The sequence below is a fragment of the Acanthaster planci genome, linkage group LG11, assembly GCF_054643075.1.
Source record: "Acanthaster planci isolate LZ-2023a linkage group LG11, COTS_SCS, whole genome shotgun sequence".
In the NCBI taxonomy this organism is placed as follows: Eukaryota; Metazoa; Echinodermata; class Asteroidea; order Valvatida; family Acanthasteridae; genus Acanthaster; species Acanthaster planci.
Window position 1 is genome coordinate 15,169,427 of NC_141787.1, and position 16,383 is coordinate 15,185,809.

The 16,383-nt window shown below is 41.4% G+C and overlaps 2 protein-coding genes across 14 annotated transcripts in view; one reads left to right on the top strand and one right to left on the bottom strand.

Moving 5' to 3' along the window:
* fkbp15 (FKBP prolyl isomerase 15) overlaps positions 1 to 11,186 on the top strand; it is a 54,246-nt gene extending 43,060 nt beyond the window's left edge. For 10 of the 13 annotated variants that reach the window (XM_087143023.1, XM_087143015.1, XM_087143019.1 and 7 more), the window contains 11 exons: positions 448 to 471; positions 1,090 to 1,161; positions 1,887 to 2,039; positions 2,869 to 2,961; positions 3,808 to 3,930; positions 4,095 to 4,202; positions 6,998 to 7,115; positions 7,578 to 8,110; positions 8,204 to 8,394; positions 8,677 to 8,812; positions 10,168 to 11,186. In XM_087143023.1, coding sequence (XP_086999149.1) covers positions 448 to 471; positions 1,090 to 1,161; positions 1,887 to 2,039; positions 2,869 to 2,961; positions 3,808 to 3,930; positions 4,095 to 4,202; positions 6,998 to 7,115; positions 7,578 to 8,110; positions 8,204 to 8,394; positions 8,677 to 8,812; positions 10,168 to 10,248 — 1,632 coding nt within the window. In that variant the 3' untranslated portion in view covers positions 10,249 to 11,186. The remainder of the gene's footprint in view (positions 1 to 447; positions 472 to 1,089; positions 1,162 to 1,886; positions 2,040 to 2,868; positions 2,962 to 3,807; positions 3,931 to 4,094; positions 4,203 to 6,997; positions 7,116 to 7,577; positions 8,111 to 8,203; positions 8,395 to 8,676; positions 8,813 to 10,167) is intronic. The other 3 variants (XM_087143020.1, XM_087143025.1, XM_087143027.1) reach the window with 1 other exon arrangement.
* Positions 11,187 to 11,892: 706 nt separating this feature from the next.
* cop1 (COP1 E3 ubiquitin ligase) overlaps positions 11,893 to 16,383 on the bottom strand; it is a 40,040-nt gene continuing 35,549 nt past the window's right edge. Inside the window, exons 17-18 of the mRNA XM_022229358.2 lie at positions 15,488 to 15,547; positions 11,893 to 14,709 (exon numbers count right to left, since the gene is read on the bottom strand). Of these exons, the coding sequence (XP_022085050.1) occupies positions 14,647 to 14,709; positions 15,488 to 15,547 (123 nt within the window). The 3' untranslated portion in view covers positions 11,893 to 14,646. The remainder of the gene's footprint in view (positions 14,710 to 15,487; positions 15,548 to 16,383) is intronic.

Sequence of the window (16,383 nt, forward strand, 5' to 3'; positions counted from 1 at the left end):
TGAATGACCGTTAAATGAAATGGTGAATTTTTGAAGGAGTTTGAAAACAGAAAAAAATGATAGTCATGCTGACCCAGCATCATCAACATTGAAAAATGCCCCGGCATGAAGTGGTTAAGTGGTTGCAACAGAAATTTTATCCCACTGCTGACACCATTTCTGTTTAATCATGGGAGATGGGGTCACTGTTGTTTAAGTCTGTTTAACTTGTTTCTTTGCAGAAAAGCATTGTCATTACTTGCCACTCTGAATTTTCCAGTGGTATGAAGGAGATAATGAATATCATTCTTGTAGAATTTCAGCCACTTGGTTTTGAGATGTGATGCTACTAACTTTCTGAGTTTCCACTCTTCCTTGTCAAAAGCTTTTCCTGTCTTTCTTTTGCAATCATTTCCATCGTTGGCGTCCGATATGAAGAAATTCCATTCTTTCTGTTTTTGCCCCCAGAGCATAATAGCTTCCCAGATCAAGGTATCACTTTTGTACACTAAGCTCTTCTAGTGGTCATTGACTTTTTTAGTTTTTTTGTGGCAATGTCTGTGAATGGGTGTGTTCGTCAGGGTATTTGTCAGTGTGTGGTACCACTTCCTCACCTCTCCCCTCCGTCTAAGAGTTTTGATGGTGTGGTTACTGTTGTATGAATGAATCAGTAGTGTTTTGTCAGTAGTTAGTTAGGCTCAACTCAAAAGACTCTTTAAATGTTTGAGGTCTTGGATGTTTCTGTTTATGTGGGTTTAATGAGTTTATTTTTGCATACTAATTTATCAAAAGCAACAGAATTAATTATAACGGGAATGCTGGTTTCTGAAAAAAAATTTGCAGTAGCTTCCTTCTTTAGATGCCTGTCACACTGAACAATAAATCTAGCATTGAGAGTTTGGGGGTCTCAATTTACACCTGCCCCAGTTCTTTAAACGTTTGTTTTGCTTTTTTTTTAAATTAGTTATTGCATTGTGTTTTCCACCTCATTCTCTCCTGAAGCTTCTCTTCCTGTCTTGCTGTTGATTTAACTTTAATGCAGGAATGTGTCTGGGGTTTCTCATTTGACGAGGTAGTTTGTTTGTTTGTTTCCTTTTTGGTCGATTTCAGGAAGAGATCAGTAACCTGCAGAACAAGCTGAGGTTAGAGAAGTCCTCAAAGGATATTGCCACTGCCGAACAGGTTGGCTCAAAATCAACATTTTTCCTAAAGACAATACCTACAAACAAGTTAAACCTGACATCAAACAAGTTAACCTGACATCAAAAACCTGACATCAAACAAGTTAACCTGACATCAAACAAGTTAACCTGACATCAAACAAGTTAAACCTGACATCAAACAAGTTAACCTGACATCAAAAACCTGACATCAAACAAGTTAACCTGACATCAAAAACCTGACATCAAACAAGTTAACCTGACATCAAACACGTTAACCTGACATCAAAAGCATTGCCATCTCGCTAAACTTTCTCCACAGAAATCTACAAGCCTCCTTTCCAGCTTTCCAGTAGAGTGCTAGCCGGAGCTGGCTTTAATCCTAAAGCGCATATTCAGTCACTTCTTTTTGTTGTTAGATTGTAGTCAATTGTCTTGCTTTAATAGGAACACAAGCGCCATTCAGTCGGTTGGAGTACTAGTAGTCTGCCTGGAAGTATTCAGTCGTGTGCCAGCCAGTGCCATGTACTTGTAATACCTAACGTGTCGGTTGGTGATCTGTTTTGGCCAAGCAGAATTGGATTGTATGTAGATCGAAGCATTACCTAAACCTTAGAGAGTGATTATCCCACATAAGTCTTACTTGTGTAACATGTAAGCCTACTTGTGAGCTTTTTGTGGTCAGTGAAGGTTCTCGATGCACAGATTTGGGGTTAGTCACGGCAATTTTTTTTTTTTTTTTAATAGATTGCCCAGGTTGAGCGGGATCTTGAAGCCCAGTGGAGGGAGAGGTCCGAAAGGCTCTTGGCCCAAGCAAGGGATAAACATGAGAGACTGTACAGCGAGCTGAACGAGGAGAAGGAGACGTTGGCCAAGAAACTGGCCCAGACTGAGCAGAAGGTGAGTCAGCGGGTGAACATCTCTGACTGTCATTAGAAGCACTCTTAGGCTCTTGTTAAGGGTTTCGGTCAGTGTTTTAATCCGGTACTTTATAAGTACCACGTTTTGTGCCAAATATTGAACTCGGCTGGAGGGAACAAAGCAGATTACAAAATAAATTTAGGACTTCAGACATTCCCAGTTCTGTAAAACAGTAAGTTTTAAGAAGAAAGGTGCCTGAAAGTACTCGGCCAAGTACTTTTTGGCGCCGTTTTGTCGTAGAAAACCTTTTTAGTAAACAGTGATTGAGTGAAGCCATCATTTCATTTTGTAATTGTACGTATTTTTGCATTTGCCATCCATTGTCAATCGTTCTCTACCTTGGATCCCTCCTACCCCGTTCAATATTGACTGTCTGACTAGAAACGAGATGTCAGATCTTTCCAGAAAAATGCATATAAAGGTACCCTTTTGTTTGATGCTTTAGTTACCACAGGACTGTGACGTTTGATCCACTTATATTATGGAGTTCTTAACAGTACGAAATGCTCACTCAGCTGTACCTCTGCAAGGCACAAGATGAAAGGAATAGTCGTTAGAAATTGCCCTGGTCTTTTTTTTGTATCTGCCTTGAGCAGAAGCACCCCCACATTGGTTGGAAAGAACGATGTTGGTGGAGAGTACTCATTCTGTCTGTACCAGCGCGACCTCAGTGCATGCATTTCATAGTTGTTTGTGAACTAGCGACCCACCAACGGAGCCCTCGTTTCCAGGAAAATTGAATTCAGGGTGGATTGGTATTTCAAAGTTAATCCTCGGGAGTTTGTTTACCGGTCTATTCGTCCGATAGATGATAGCCTTGAGGTCTGGTCAAGGAGAAACCAGAGAGGAAGCTAATCGACTCAAGGAGCAGGTGTCAGAGATGAGCGGTTGGAAGGAGAAGGTCAGAGGTCATAATAGACTTGCTTTGATAACTGTCCGCGTTGTTTCACCAGTTCATTCTCGGAACTGTTCTTTGCCTAAACCACTTGCCGCCGGGACTCCGGTTTTGAGCACCGTGTGTTTATAAGTGTAGCCGGGGTCTCCGAAATCGGACAAAGAGAACTTGGCTTTGTAACAAAAGACTGTACTCAGAACAAAAGACCAGGCAGCTGGGTATTACCAACATTTTTTCACTCTCAGTAGCATAAGGCTGCAGGCCTGGCTGAAATACTCAGGCATAAATAGATTTTGTCTGTCAGACTAGAGTGGCCACCAGACAGTAATTCATGTGGGTGTGAACGTCCATTAATTGAAATGATGAATTTTTGAAGAATTTTGAAAACTGAAAATCTTGAAAGAGTCCCGATTATGTGCACTGCATTTTTCAAACCACCCGGCAGCAAGTGGTTAACAGCCCCCAATCCCAACTCCTCAGTAGCATGCAGCTTTTGTGTGCCAAGCACCCCCAACTTTTTGATGACATGACTGCTAAAGCGCTCCTACTTTCAGTAGGCATAAAGGCACGTCTCGGCACCTGGCATCCCCTCGCTAAAATGCATTCCAGCAAGCTTGTTGCATACTACCTAGAAAGATATTATTAGATGGTCTCACTTGGGCAGTAGCGCTCAAGTGTCGGCCGAAACTCTCTTTGTGACGATTAAGGAGGTGCTCATGCGCAGAGGCCAGGGGCCAGCTTTTGAACACGAGTGGATCGTAGTCCAAGAAATGATTTTGAAACTATTTTCTTGTGGGCTTGCAAGTGTCCTTTATCAGTCTAAAAGGAATTGGTTGATGCGTTGCTTTGCAGTACGATAGTTTGCATTCCAGTGCGGTGAGCATGAAGGAGCGATACGAGGATCGCATCAAGGAGATGATCCGCGACCGGGAGACGAGAGACGGCGCCGCATCCCATAGCAACATCATTGACGAGGTGGGTCGATGTAGCAACCGGAGACAGAAACTCAGATCCCCCAGAAACCGGCGCTTATTTGCCAGACTACATGTAAAAATGGGTCGCACAACAGTCTGGAAATTTGAAAGCAGTAGTTGCAAGTGCCCTGGTAACATTTCAATGACATACGTTCTTTTCCTTAGGTCAAAAAGATAATGAACAGTGTTTATCACACACTAAGGAGCGAGTTTGAGCCAGGAGGCAACTACAAAGGAGCGGACATCTTGAACACCATCATGAACACTATCAAGGTGAGTGTCAACAAATGCGGAAAGTAAGTCGTCTACTGAAAATGAGAGGAACAAAGAACACTCGTCCGAGTCTTGCCACAGTCTTCTGCGTAGTACGCCGTTTACCTACACTGGCCATTTTTTATTGTAATCATTTGGTTTTATGGCTCAGTCCCACGAAAGATACACACGAAATCATCTGTTTCTAAGCAAATGGAATTTGGTCCCTCGGTGGTAGTTTCATGTGAAGTGAACATCGGTTTCCCTGAATCTTCTTGCCCTGTTTGTACCTCAAAGACACTTTTGGGTGTAGGAATAAGTGGAACGCTTGTTTCGTTGTCCGTGATTTGGAATTAACTTTTGTTGCGTCGTCAGTTCCATCACTTCTTGTTACTTAACTGGAGCAGACGGAAAACTTGACAAATTAAAAACTTTTTTTAATTGGTTGGAAAGTTTTCAGTGTTTCAAGTTTTCTAGTTGAGTTCAATTCATTAGTTTGGGTTTGACATGAGCTCATCCAGACAGAATGACCAACTTAAGGAAACAGATTTATAAATTCATGGTATTGAAATTCCAGATGTTTTGGACAGATTGTTCCAAAATTTGATACCGAATTCCAAGTTTGAATTTTTGTCCACATTCAATAAATTTTCCAAAGAGGAAATTTTTTTTAAGTTTTTGCTGGCAAAAACTGTGTTTGTATACAGATGTTTTTTCAGGTGGAGAATTTTGGTTTTTTTTTTTTTTGAGAAACACAATTTTATCACTTACATATGTTGAAATTTTATTGTGATGGAAATTGGAATCAACAGATAGTAGTTATGGTTTGTAACGTGTTGACTGAAATTCAAGAACTTTTTCGTCCCTGACTGGAGCAGGTTTGGATAGTCCTTGAGTAAACATTGTTAAACATCCATCAAACAAGTCTGTCATAACAAAAGTCAATTTTTTTTAAATAGGCATGCTGTTGAGCTGTTGACATTTGCAATTAATCTACGTGCAGGAAACTACATGACAATGTGTCTGACGTTTTGTACATTTGAAGTCGTTGGGTTGGGAGTGGGGCTGTCTGTGAAAGCACAAAATGGTTTGGAAATGTCACACGAGCTGGAAACTCGCATAGAAGCCTTTCCTAACCTCTGTAGTTCAGTAGTTTCCCCATTTTAGTGAAATGCCTGAAAAATATGATATATGATACTTGTAGATATATATATATAGTTGCGTCAGAATAGCCAATGTAAACGTTATGTGTACATACACATAGCACAATGTTATGCTGATCTGTAAATGCATTGTGAATGAAAGGATACGCGTATAAATATTATGTGTCATAGACTTGTCAGCTGGTTCAGTGGGAGGGTTCAGTCTGATTATTACCCCAAAAAATGGTAGAAATCTTTGAATATTTCGTTGTTTTGATTTGAGTGTCTGAGATTCTTCCGTTTATGTTGCATCAAAGTGTTTGCAGAAAAGATCATTGTGAATACTCTTGGCTGATAGAAATGTGATGTAGATAATGAGGTATGCTGGGAAATATGGAAATATGCTGGGAACCAGTGATAAGCCGATGCATATCACAGCATATGTGTTTTCGGCGGGTAGCCCGTTGCTTTCAAGCACAACGGAGTGTTGAAACTTAGATATTGAACTGTGTGCAAATATTTTGGCTATTTAATACATAAGGCGTTATTTTTATGCAGAGGGTATTTTGGTAGTTTGCAATTTGACTTTGTAGCGTTTGTTTGAACAGTTATTTTTGGTTAACCGGAACTGCATGGACTGAAATAGTGTTGTATAATGTACCGGGGGATTTGGGTTTTCATTTCTTCTCTGAATTTTTGTGCAATAAATGATGTGATTCCATGAAGTATTTTTGAAATTATCACGTCGAAGATTGACAATTTCATCCAAGGTGGTTCTGTGAAAGTTGACTTACAAGCAGTCGTAACAGTTTACAACCCCCCTGCAAAGAGAGAAAAAATATGGTTTTAAGAGTGCACTTGAATGTATCGATCCAAATGGATGGAGCTGATGAACAGAAAAAGCATTGGCATTCTAACCATTTCTGAGGGCTTGCTAGTACAGCAACTTGGCTGGGTGCCGAGTGAATCCCCCCAAAGAAGGGGGGGCGTTGGAGTGGATTTCTGAGCAGTTTGATCAGGCCTCTATCTGAGAGGCACGCTGGGCTCTCTCGTTCGTCGTCACTCATTTCAGTAGTGCTTTTCCTTGTAAGTAGCTTTCCACAATTGGCATGAGCTTGTTACAATGCATGAAATCACTTTTGCAAGTGTTACTTTGATGAGCAACTGTTGTATTTTCAATCATGGCGATTGTTATCAGATGTGCCAATCGGTTTATTTTAGCAATGGTGTGTATTTTTATTCAGAGGTTGCTTTTTTGTTCTCGGACTATATACCTGACAAAACTGCATGATGACATTATCCCAGCATCATAATAATCAGTGTATACCAAATTCAAACAGAAAAACGTTTGAAAATTTGTAATAGTTTTTTGTTTTTGCATTTCTCAGTGCCATGCACTGCATGTATTTGGCATTTTGAATTTGTAACTTAATTTATTTGTCATCAAACAACGGTTCTCAGAGGGTTTTTGCACCTTTCATGGAAAACGACTTCATGCATTAATTGATGCGTGGCCCAGGCTAGTTGCGCTATTTGCATCAGAACCACAAATGATTCAAACGTGAAAAAAAGTCAGGTGTCGTTGCTAAGCATCGCATTACTCTCAGCAAAACCTGTATGGATAGAATAGGTACCAGATGCATTCATTGACATCAACTCGTTGTTTTTCTCAAGGTGGTAACCTTGAAACTTGTGAAGAGGTCAGCGGGAGGCAGCACGGAGGAGGAAGAAGATGAAGATGAAGGAGAAGAAAGTGAAGAAGATGAAGACAGTGAAGAGGAGAGCGAGGAAGGTACGAATTGAATTCAAGAGGTTCTTGATCCGTTACGTGAACCGCGCAAACCTACCCCTGAAATGCAGAGGCATTTCTCTCCTGCAGACAAGTATCTTTTTTCTGTGTCGTGTTTGTGCTCAGCTGCATTCTTTTCGTGCAGCACCTTTGTGTTCATTCCGTCGAAAATTTGATTATTTGCACTCTGCCTCCGTTCACAGTTGTAAACAAGTGCGTATACGCAGTGTGTCCTTCGTGGGCAATCGAGAGTTGGCCAGAAAATCGCCACCTACAAGTTCTAGACTGAGTTGAGGGGAGGGGGAATGCTTATGCCTGCTAAAGAATGCCGTAGAATGGGGTAGTTGATAAGTGCCCTACTAAAGAAAAATGGGTGTTTCTGTACTAACCTCTGTAAAACTCAGTTTATCGTCCTGCTGTGTTGCAAGTAGAAAAGCTTTGGTATCTTTATTTGGTTCTTTCCAGATGAGGAGACGCCAGTCAAACCAGCTAAAGAGGTGGTTCAGAAATCTAGTCCTCCAGTTGAGGAGGCAGCCCAAGCCTCTGCCCCACCGTCTTCCCAAACTCCCTCTGGCCCAGGTCAGATGCAAGACGAGCCAGAGGACATCCCTGATCTGCCTGACGTCCCAGACGAAGAGCCCCACGGTGGGGAGAGCGACAACAAAGACGATGGTGAGAGCAGCGATGAAGAAGGCACCTCAGAGGAGGAGACGGCAGTCGAGGAGGCAGAAGCCAAAGAGGCAGGAGATACCGAGGACCTGGAGGATGCGGTCCCTACGGAGACAGCCACAGAGCCATCCTTGCCTCCAGAGAAGTCGGATGAGGAGAAGGAGGAGGAGGACGAAGGGCCAACAAGTCTTCCACCCGAATTGCCCCCAGATGCCCCTCCTGAGGCACCTCCATCAGATGAGGATGCGGAAGACGGTGAAGAAGAGGTTGATGCAGATGAGGATGCTGAAGAGAACAGAGCAGAGGAAGATGCTGAGCCAGAAGCTGAGGTAAACCCAGAGGCAATGTCACATTGAACATCTCAGGCAACTTTTCAGGCCTGCGCATGTCTTCAAACTTCCGTTTCCTCCTCATTTCACCAGGTCCCCGAAATTCCACCCCAGGACACCATAGATGATCTGCCGGACTTCTCCCCCCAAAGTGAGACCGAACAGGACGACACAACCACAGAGAGTGCACCACCCCCGGCCATGTCTCCCCCACCATTCCTGCCCAGCCTTCCCCCGGAGCTACCCCCGGAAGACGAAGACGAGCCAAAAACCAAGAGTGCCACGTAAGAACCTCTGTCTCAGTTCCTTTAGTGCTATGTGCCATCATTTTATAATCTCCAGCCTTTGTCTAAGAACTAGAAAGGGTAGCTATAGCCGTGTTTTAGTTAAGTCCTTTTCCAAGTCCAACAAGTTTCAACTATGAGGACGTAAAATAAAAATAAGGTTTGAAAAACCAAAAGCTCGGCTGAAAGAACTCGAGCGCTTGAATGTCAATCGTTGAAAAGCCAGACATGGGCCTCGGATGATTGCTTCGCATAAATGACGGTGGTTTTTCTCGTGGACAGGGATGACATCTTCGGTGATGATGACGACGAGGACGAGAATGAATTCTTCTCCACGCCCCCGACCAAGAGGAAGGAACTGCTTAAGAAATCCTCCATCACCAAGCCCGTCGTCAAGAAAGATGCCGAGGACGGCGATGTAAGTGTTAATCATGCCCCCCCTCGTGTAAGATTGAAAGTAAAAGATGGTCGTGTTTGCACGACATTTGGTGGAGGGAGCCGGGCAGGATTGTAGACTGTGGTCTTGTTACTGATAGATGACAAATGTGGGTGTTGAGCGTCTTCTGTGTGTCTAGATCACACATGATGCGTTCAGACCATTTCTTCTTTTTTTTCAGTAGTTCGGTTTTGAATTGTTGGATTTAGAAAGAGCAAGCTTGAGGTCTTTTTACTGCAGTTGGGCATCCTGGTGCAGATGGACAGTGGGTGATTGAAGTGTGATGGATGTCTGGTGATTTACATTGTAGGGGGTCAGGTCTTTGACACAGCAGTGGCTTGTGTGACTTCATTTCATTTTGTAAGGTTTGGTCATAGATATTATAAGTAACAGGGTCACTTGTTTAAATGCCAACTCACTACTCTCGCTCTGCTGCGAGCCGTGTTTTAAACTGAGGTTTGAAAATCTCTTCCATAATGTTTGCTTGTCGTCGGGCACCACAACACAGCAAATCGGCGCACCACACGGTACCTGCTGTCCAAGGTACAACTTGTGGGATGGGTCTGTACATTGGGTCGGTGGATGGCATCGTTTAGTATACATGCACTGGGGCCAATTTGATAGAGCTGCTTAAGCACAAAATTTGCTTAAGCCTGAAAAAAACCCTGCTTGACAATTCAGGTTACCAGCCAAAACTCCATGTGATGTATATTGGTTTGGAATGGTATTCACCCGTCTTTTGGTGAGCCTGACAATCATAAAGAATTTGAGCTGGTAACCTTTGTTTTTAAGCAAGGTTTTTGGCACTTAAGCAAATTTTGTGCTTAAGCAGCTCTAAGAAATTGGCCCCTGGTCGGCTCAGTGTTAGGCAGATAATTTCCTTGTCAGAAATTAAGGACTGAGGCCTGGGAACAAAAAAATTGTCTCCATGACGATTTTGGTCTTCACGGCAGCTCATGCCCAACGTATGTGGTCCCCCACCTGTGGTACTAGCATGCATGTACTTACACTGTAAGGTTGTATCTGCAATGGGCTTCCAGAGTTATGGCTACGGCTGTGTCTGTTGTCCCCATGAACACATGTACATTCTAGACCTAGCCGTAAACACTTTTGGTCTTAAGACTGTGTCTGAGTATATTGGCTAAGCCTGGAATGAAATGTGTGTCTGTGGATGCCAGTGGCTAGCGGTGGGGAGCCACTTCCTATAGACATGTTTGGTTTAGAGCCCCACGCTCAGGCCAACCGAATATGGTTTGGTGTGATGTAGAATGAGAAATGGCTAGGGATTAACGTGACTCCGTAATGATTGCAGTTCCATCGCTTTTTTCCTTTGCCAGTCGCCCAAACCTCAGTCTCCCCCTCCGCTGTTCGGATCTGACGATGACGATGACGACTTGGACTGGCTTACCAAGAAATAATGACTAGCCCTTCTATCTCAGAGAGTAAGGTGTTACCAGGCCACTGGGGATGACGAAGATTTCAAGAAGTGGCCAGTGTTTTGGCCAGTTGGCCTCCATACTGACCACAGCATTGGCCATTATCCACTGTATGTTGCTTGACTGAGATTGTGACCAGTGGCCACCAGATTGGCTGTTTGTAGCCACAGCCGTGATGGCGTGGCCATCACAGTGGCTACTACTAATTTGAATGATCGTTTTCTTTTTTGCCATATAGTACAATATTAACCTACGCTGACATAAAGACTATATTTAAAGTTCAATTAGAAGTAAACTGGACGTTAAGGTGTGCGTTCTATTTGGAATTCAACTGGTCCAGAATATGATGCACGTATCTGCAGTTGAAATTTAAACAGAGCAAGTGTATTTTAATTGACACAAAAGGTTCAACACATTGATATTCAATTCTTTTTTTTCCAAATGTTTTACTCCCCTTGATTTTTCCAGTTAGACTGCGAGCATTATTCAAGATTTTCGAGGTTGGTATGTGGAATCAAGAATGTTGATATTTGTAAATAAGATTATATATTTCTGCTCAAGCCCAGAAATTGAGTACTTCACATTTTTTGGATGAACACAGTAGGCCTATTGTTTATATATAGACAGCAAAATTATGAATGATTAAAATCACCAGTTGTTCAAATATTCCTCAGCAAGGACCGACAAAAGTATGTATTGTCTTCCTTGCAAAACGCCAAGTGCTTTTTTAAACTTGAAGTTAATACTGATTATGTTCTAGAAAGCAAATGCTACCAGACTTTCAACAAATTTTGTCCAAATTTTTTGGAACGTGTCAAATGAGTTATAATATTGTACTAGAAACTGCATGTTGTATTTGTGTTGCAATCTTTTGTGCAATTTATATGAATAAATTGCTTAATATTGGCAAAATGCTCTTAGTTTGTTTAACACTTATGTGCTACCATTAACAGGTCCGATTCTTGGCCCAAAAATTTGCTTTTCTGCTAACGACCAAGAAATGGCTTTTGATGAAAGGTAAAATGATTTGAATATTTCACATCTCAGTATTTCACAGATTTGTGCAGAAAAAGGCATTTGCTTGAAAAAAGTGAGATTTTGCCCATTTATCAAAACACATGCTTGCCCTTTCATTATCTGGCAGGATTACTGGTGATAATGTTTATGGATCTAAAGACATCTCTGCAATGTTCAAGGAATGTCAAGTGTCAAAATCTGTTTGCTATCTTAATAACTTTACAAGTTTTCTTTAAACAACCCAGAAACTTACTTAGGGTTAAAGATGTTAAACTTCAGTACCTCATTGTTTTCATAGATAGGAGGTAGGAAGTTTCCAGAATAATTAATACTTTGCCGCCGTTTCAAACATCTTGAATGCAAGAAACCTTGTGGCATGGGCTCTAAGGAAATACAGTCATGTTTATAATTTTCAAGTAATCTGTCAAAAAAATTGGGTAATTTTTTTTATTCAGTAAATGATCTAGGCCTGCCTTAGGATGCAAGTTCAAAAGATCATAGTGGGCCGGGCCTACTTTAAGCCTCAAAGGCAGGTACAAATAACCCGGGCGTCTAAGTCCCAAGGTCATAACCTTTGTGTTGACACCAAAAGAATAGTCAAACACGCTGTTCAGCTTTTGTCTTGGTGTTTATTTTATGAGGTCAATCATACAATATATACAAGAATATTACATTTGTATACAAACGAGTCTGTACAGTACAATTTCAACGAAACGGAATAGACCATTAGTTTAAATCACTAGTGTGCCCCTATAATATAAAGTAAAATTGTAGAAAAAAAAAAATTGAACAAAACGGGGGGTTCCACAGACTATTTAAAGGTGGGACCTATAAAAAATAGATCCATATTTGTTCAGACAGTAATGCAGATCACTATGCCAGAAAATTGCCAATAAATTAAAAGGTGTACGCAGGCTAACAGAAATATGCTCAACTATGTCAACTATGCAACGCCAACTATTGGAAGAAGTTCTTGTTTACGTTTTTGGAGGAAAAACGATTTGTAAGAATTCACGTGAATGTGCTCCAAGAACGTGATGCTAGCTTACACTGTAGATGTCACTGAATGGACAAATGCAAAATTAAAGAACTAGTAAGTACGTTGAGGTTTATACCACGGTAAAAACCTTGAGTAACCTTGTTTAATTTTGCATTCTGGCCTTCATTTAATACATGTACTTAGATAATCTGAAAATGTTCTATCACTCAAGAAACGAACCGATTTCAAAATTTTCCCCCAGACAGATTTTAGCCATTGGACTCTTGGAATCAAATATTCCTTGGTTGCAATATATGCAGATATTGCTGAATAATTAAGAAAAAAAATGGAATTTTAAAAATACATTTGCATATATATGGCATAAATATATTAAGTATCGAACCTTTCTTCAAACCCGAACTGTCTTGCTGCACTCGCTTCCATTGCACACTTTATATAAATAGATACCACTTCTAACACAACTTGTCACTTTCTGTGAGGAAAACGGAATCCTTTTCCTACAGAACTTAAACTTACCGACAACGTTCGGACCCAACTTTGCCGTTTTGATGAAAACAGCTTCTCTGAAGTCAAAGGTTTATCTCAAATGGACGTGAAATTTAGCATGAAATTTACTTTCATAAAAAAAAGGTAAGATTTGTCCCCAATTTCTCACATCAGAAATCAATGTATGATTGTAGAAATACCTATTGATTACTGTGTGAACGACAATATAAGGGGAACTAGATTTCTTCAAGATAAGCAAGCGCTTTGAAAACTTTCATTTCGCTTGTCACAACGTCCACAGCTGTGACAATTTTGTATGGGGGGTTACAACAGAAAACGCTGCGGTGAACTGTGAAAAAGGAAAATGTAAGGCGAGTCCTTTTCACCGACATTTGGCAAAATGCCAAACAATTTGCAAATAATGTAATGTTTTCGGCGTGCTTTCTTCAAAAAAAAATCTCCACGATCTCTTCTTTGCAAGTTTTTCTTTGTTGCGCCTTTATGCAAGTGAATAAATACATATCAAAAATGAATACAATGACTTTCATTTGGTCTTGCAAAACTTTAGGGATTGCGGCGAGCAATTTTCAGCTCTCAAGAATTACTGGAAAACTAAAAAACTCTTGTATTCTCGGAGGCAGAGCCTTGTAAGATGTAAAGAGCAGTTCACTGGTACAAAAGTTACGGTTCTATTAAAAGACATCATCTTCAAGAATGTCCCACTTCTACCAAACTCTGAAAAAAAAAAAAAACCTGCTAATGGGCATAACTGTGGCTTGGACGAAATGTTTTGATGCCAACCGGTATTGTATTGGCGTACTTCGTGAGTATCAAGTTCAAAGCCAAATATGGGTAGAAGCCAGGCCAACTGGGTCGGAAGTAACAGAGGACATTGGATGGTGTATGCACAAAGGTATTAAAGATTACACTTAGGACTTCAGATGCTCCCAGTTTGAGAGAAAAGTACTTGATAAAGTACTTGGTCTGATTGTCTAGCTTTGTTCCCTCCTGATCACTTCAATATTTGGCAGAGAACTTGGAACTCCAAAAGTACTCGACTACAATACTGATGGCAACCAAGAGATCTCTGCAATGTGACGTGGCAAAGGGAGAGCCTACTCCAAGTATTGTCGATGAATACTGTAAGCAGACGTTTCCAGGATTATGGGCGTCCTTTCGGTCACAGTGTTGCGCAGAAATTACCGAGGTCAACTGTGCAGTCGCAATAGAACTGATTGGTCAACTGTGCTGGACTGGTCTGTAACACCACACTGAGTTCCGCCGTTGCTCGGCCCCTGCAAACATCACTATTTCCTACCAGAGATAGCTCTGATCTGATTGGCCAAACGTGGAGAGTCAGGCCTGGCTGATTGGTCGATGACATATGATGCAGGTGTGTATTTGGACAAGGAAGGCTATTCCAACACCAGACGGCCAAATGTTTGAGCGAGTGATGTGGCAAATGGAAGCACTCTACAAGCCATCTTTGTTGCCGGTCTCATCCGTAGCATATCGTTCCTTGTTAATCAGAACTGATCCAGGACTTGTGAAGAACTCCTGCTCGGGAGCCAACATCCACAACTCAACCCCCCCCCAAAAAAAGTGGTTCACAGTCCAAGCATCCACTCAACAGCTGGTGAACAAGATTTTCAGCTCCTAGACGACATTGATCCGTGTAACCAAACTCAACAATGACAGACGGCACAGCCTGGAAAATGGGACAAGAGCACGATACTGGAACAAATTACTCCGGGAGCAAAGACGGAACGATTACTTCCAGTCCCCAACGCATGAAACAGAAAAGTTGCGCGTACTGATGCAAGTCTTGAAAACAGGAGGGACAACGCAAATGCAGAGGCGCGGCGATGAGGCGTGTTTCATACCAGCTCCAGCACTTTGATTGTGCCCTGGCTGTTAGCTGCGACTAGAACATTAGAACCCTGGAGGTGAGGTCGAGAGAAAAGAATCATTACATTTGAATCGGCCATATTCATGTGTCGGCCATCTTGAATTGAAAGTGAGTGAGGAAAAATTTTCTTTCGTTTTGGGGAACCCGAGAGTGAAAACAAAGGTTCGTACAGGTTCATGCCAGTGTTTGTTCAGAATAATCTAAAATTTGTGATAAATTATATCTAGATGATCTAAGCCACATAAAAAAAAATTGAAAGCGAGGTATGGTATCCAAGATATTCTGGCACATCCCATTTAGCAGATTGCATTGAATAGGAAGGATTCAAGGAACACAATAGAACATGGCTTCCCAATGAACAGGGTCTGTTGAGTTTGAAGGAATAGATTCCTTTCATTTGAGGGGACGGATTTAATCCCATTCATTTTTGACAAGAAAAGATGAAACAGAATTTTGCATATTTTCCACAGGCGAACTTATCAACAATCATTTAAATCGCCTCAAAAGAGGCATCTCCATAAATCCTCCAAAAACCACTGATGACTGCACTGAGGTACAAAGGTCAACTTTTACTTTCCCAAAGGTCAGACGGCCATCCTTCATTTTGAGTACATCAATTGACAAGTTGATTGAAATATTTACATATTCAACAGACGAACAATACCATCTCCCAACAAGCAGGTTACATCGCCACAACATGCAATGAATGGGTATAAAACTCAAGAGAAAAAGAACTAGGAGGGTGCAGAGGGTGGCACTGAAAGTGATCGGACTAGAATTTGTAGAAAATTCATCCATCTGTCACTTACTGTTCTCCAGGCTACGGCACTGACAAATTCGTTGGCATCTTCCTCTTTCTTCTCCTTGTCCTGTTAGAAGAAACCAAAATCCTGGATCTAAGAATCACCATTCCCAAAACAAGGCCGAGGAATTGTAAGCCAATTAGCTAGAAGGTGACATCGATACACATCTCGACAGCGCAATTTCCACAACTTTCATCGCCCGTATTATACCCAAAGCTTTCTGCTGAATTGATTTTTCAGTTAGCAGAATTTTTTTTTAAATGAGAATCACTTTGGGAACCCAAATTAAGAGTGGGGAAGAGGAATACAGGCGATTCCAGGGCTCGAGATTGGGCTGACCATCACGGGAGTAAGTGCTTGCTCCCTGGACGGCTGAATTTGTCAGCTTACGGAAGCTTCCATACGCCATGTATGTTCTAGAAAATTAAACAACTTAAGGCCTAACAATATTAAAGTTGTGCTTCCCATCATTACATTGAAAAAAATAGGTTGGGTAAGTGGTAGTCTCTTTTTTTTTCTTCTATAGTTTTGGGTCAAAACTTCTAAGGTGGAGAATTTTTTTTTCAACTTCAAAAAGTGATTTTGATGGTCTACCGTTTATTTCACCCACTGTATTTTTCTGCAGATTTGTAATTTGAGGATCGGTCTGGCCAAAGAATGTATCCATGTCACAGCCTCTTCGGACAACTATACCTTTTTGTTAAACTGACGTTTCGAAGTTAATGGCCAAAATTTGTTTGAAGCTCGTACAAAACAATGCACGCAGAGCACTTAAAACCCCCGTGATGATGCATGACACAGTAACTTTGCACGCCCCGGCCCGCGCCAGTTGTCACAAAACCCTCTATCAGTGAAAGCAAAAATGTATTAACCTTAATGTCAAGCCGTAAATTCAATGAAAT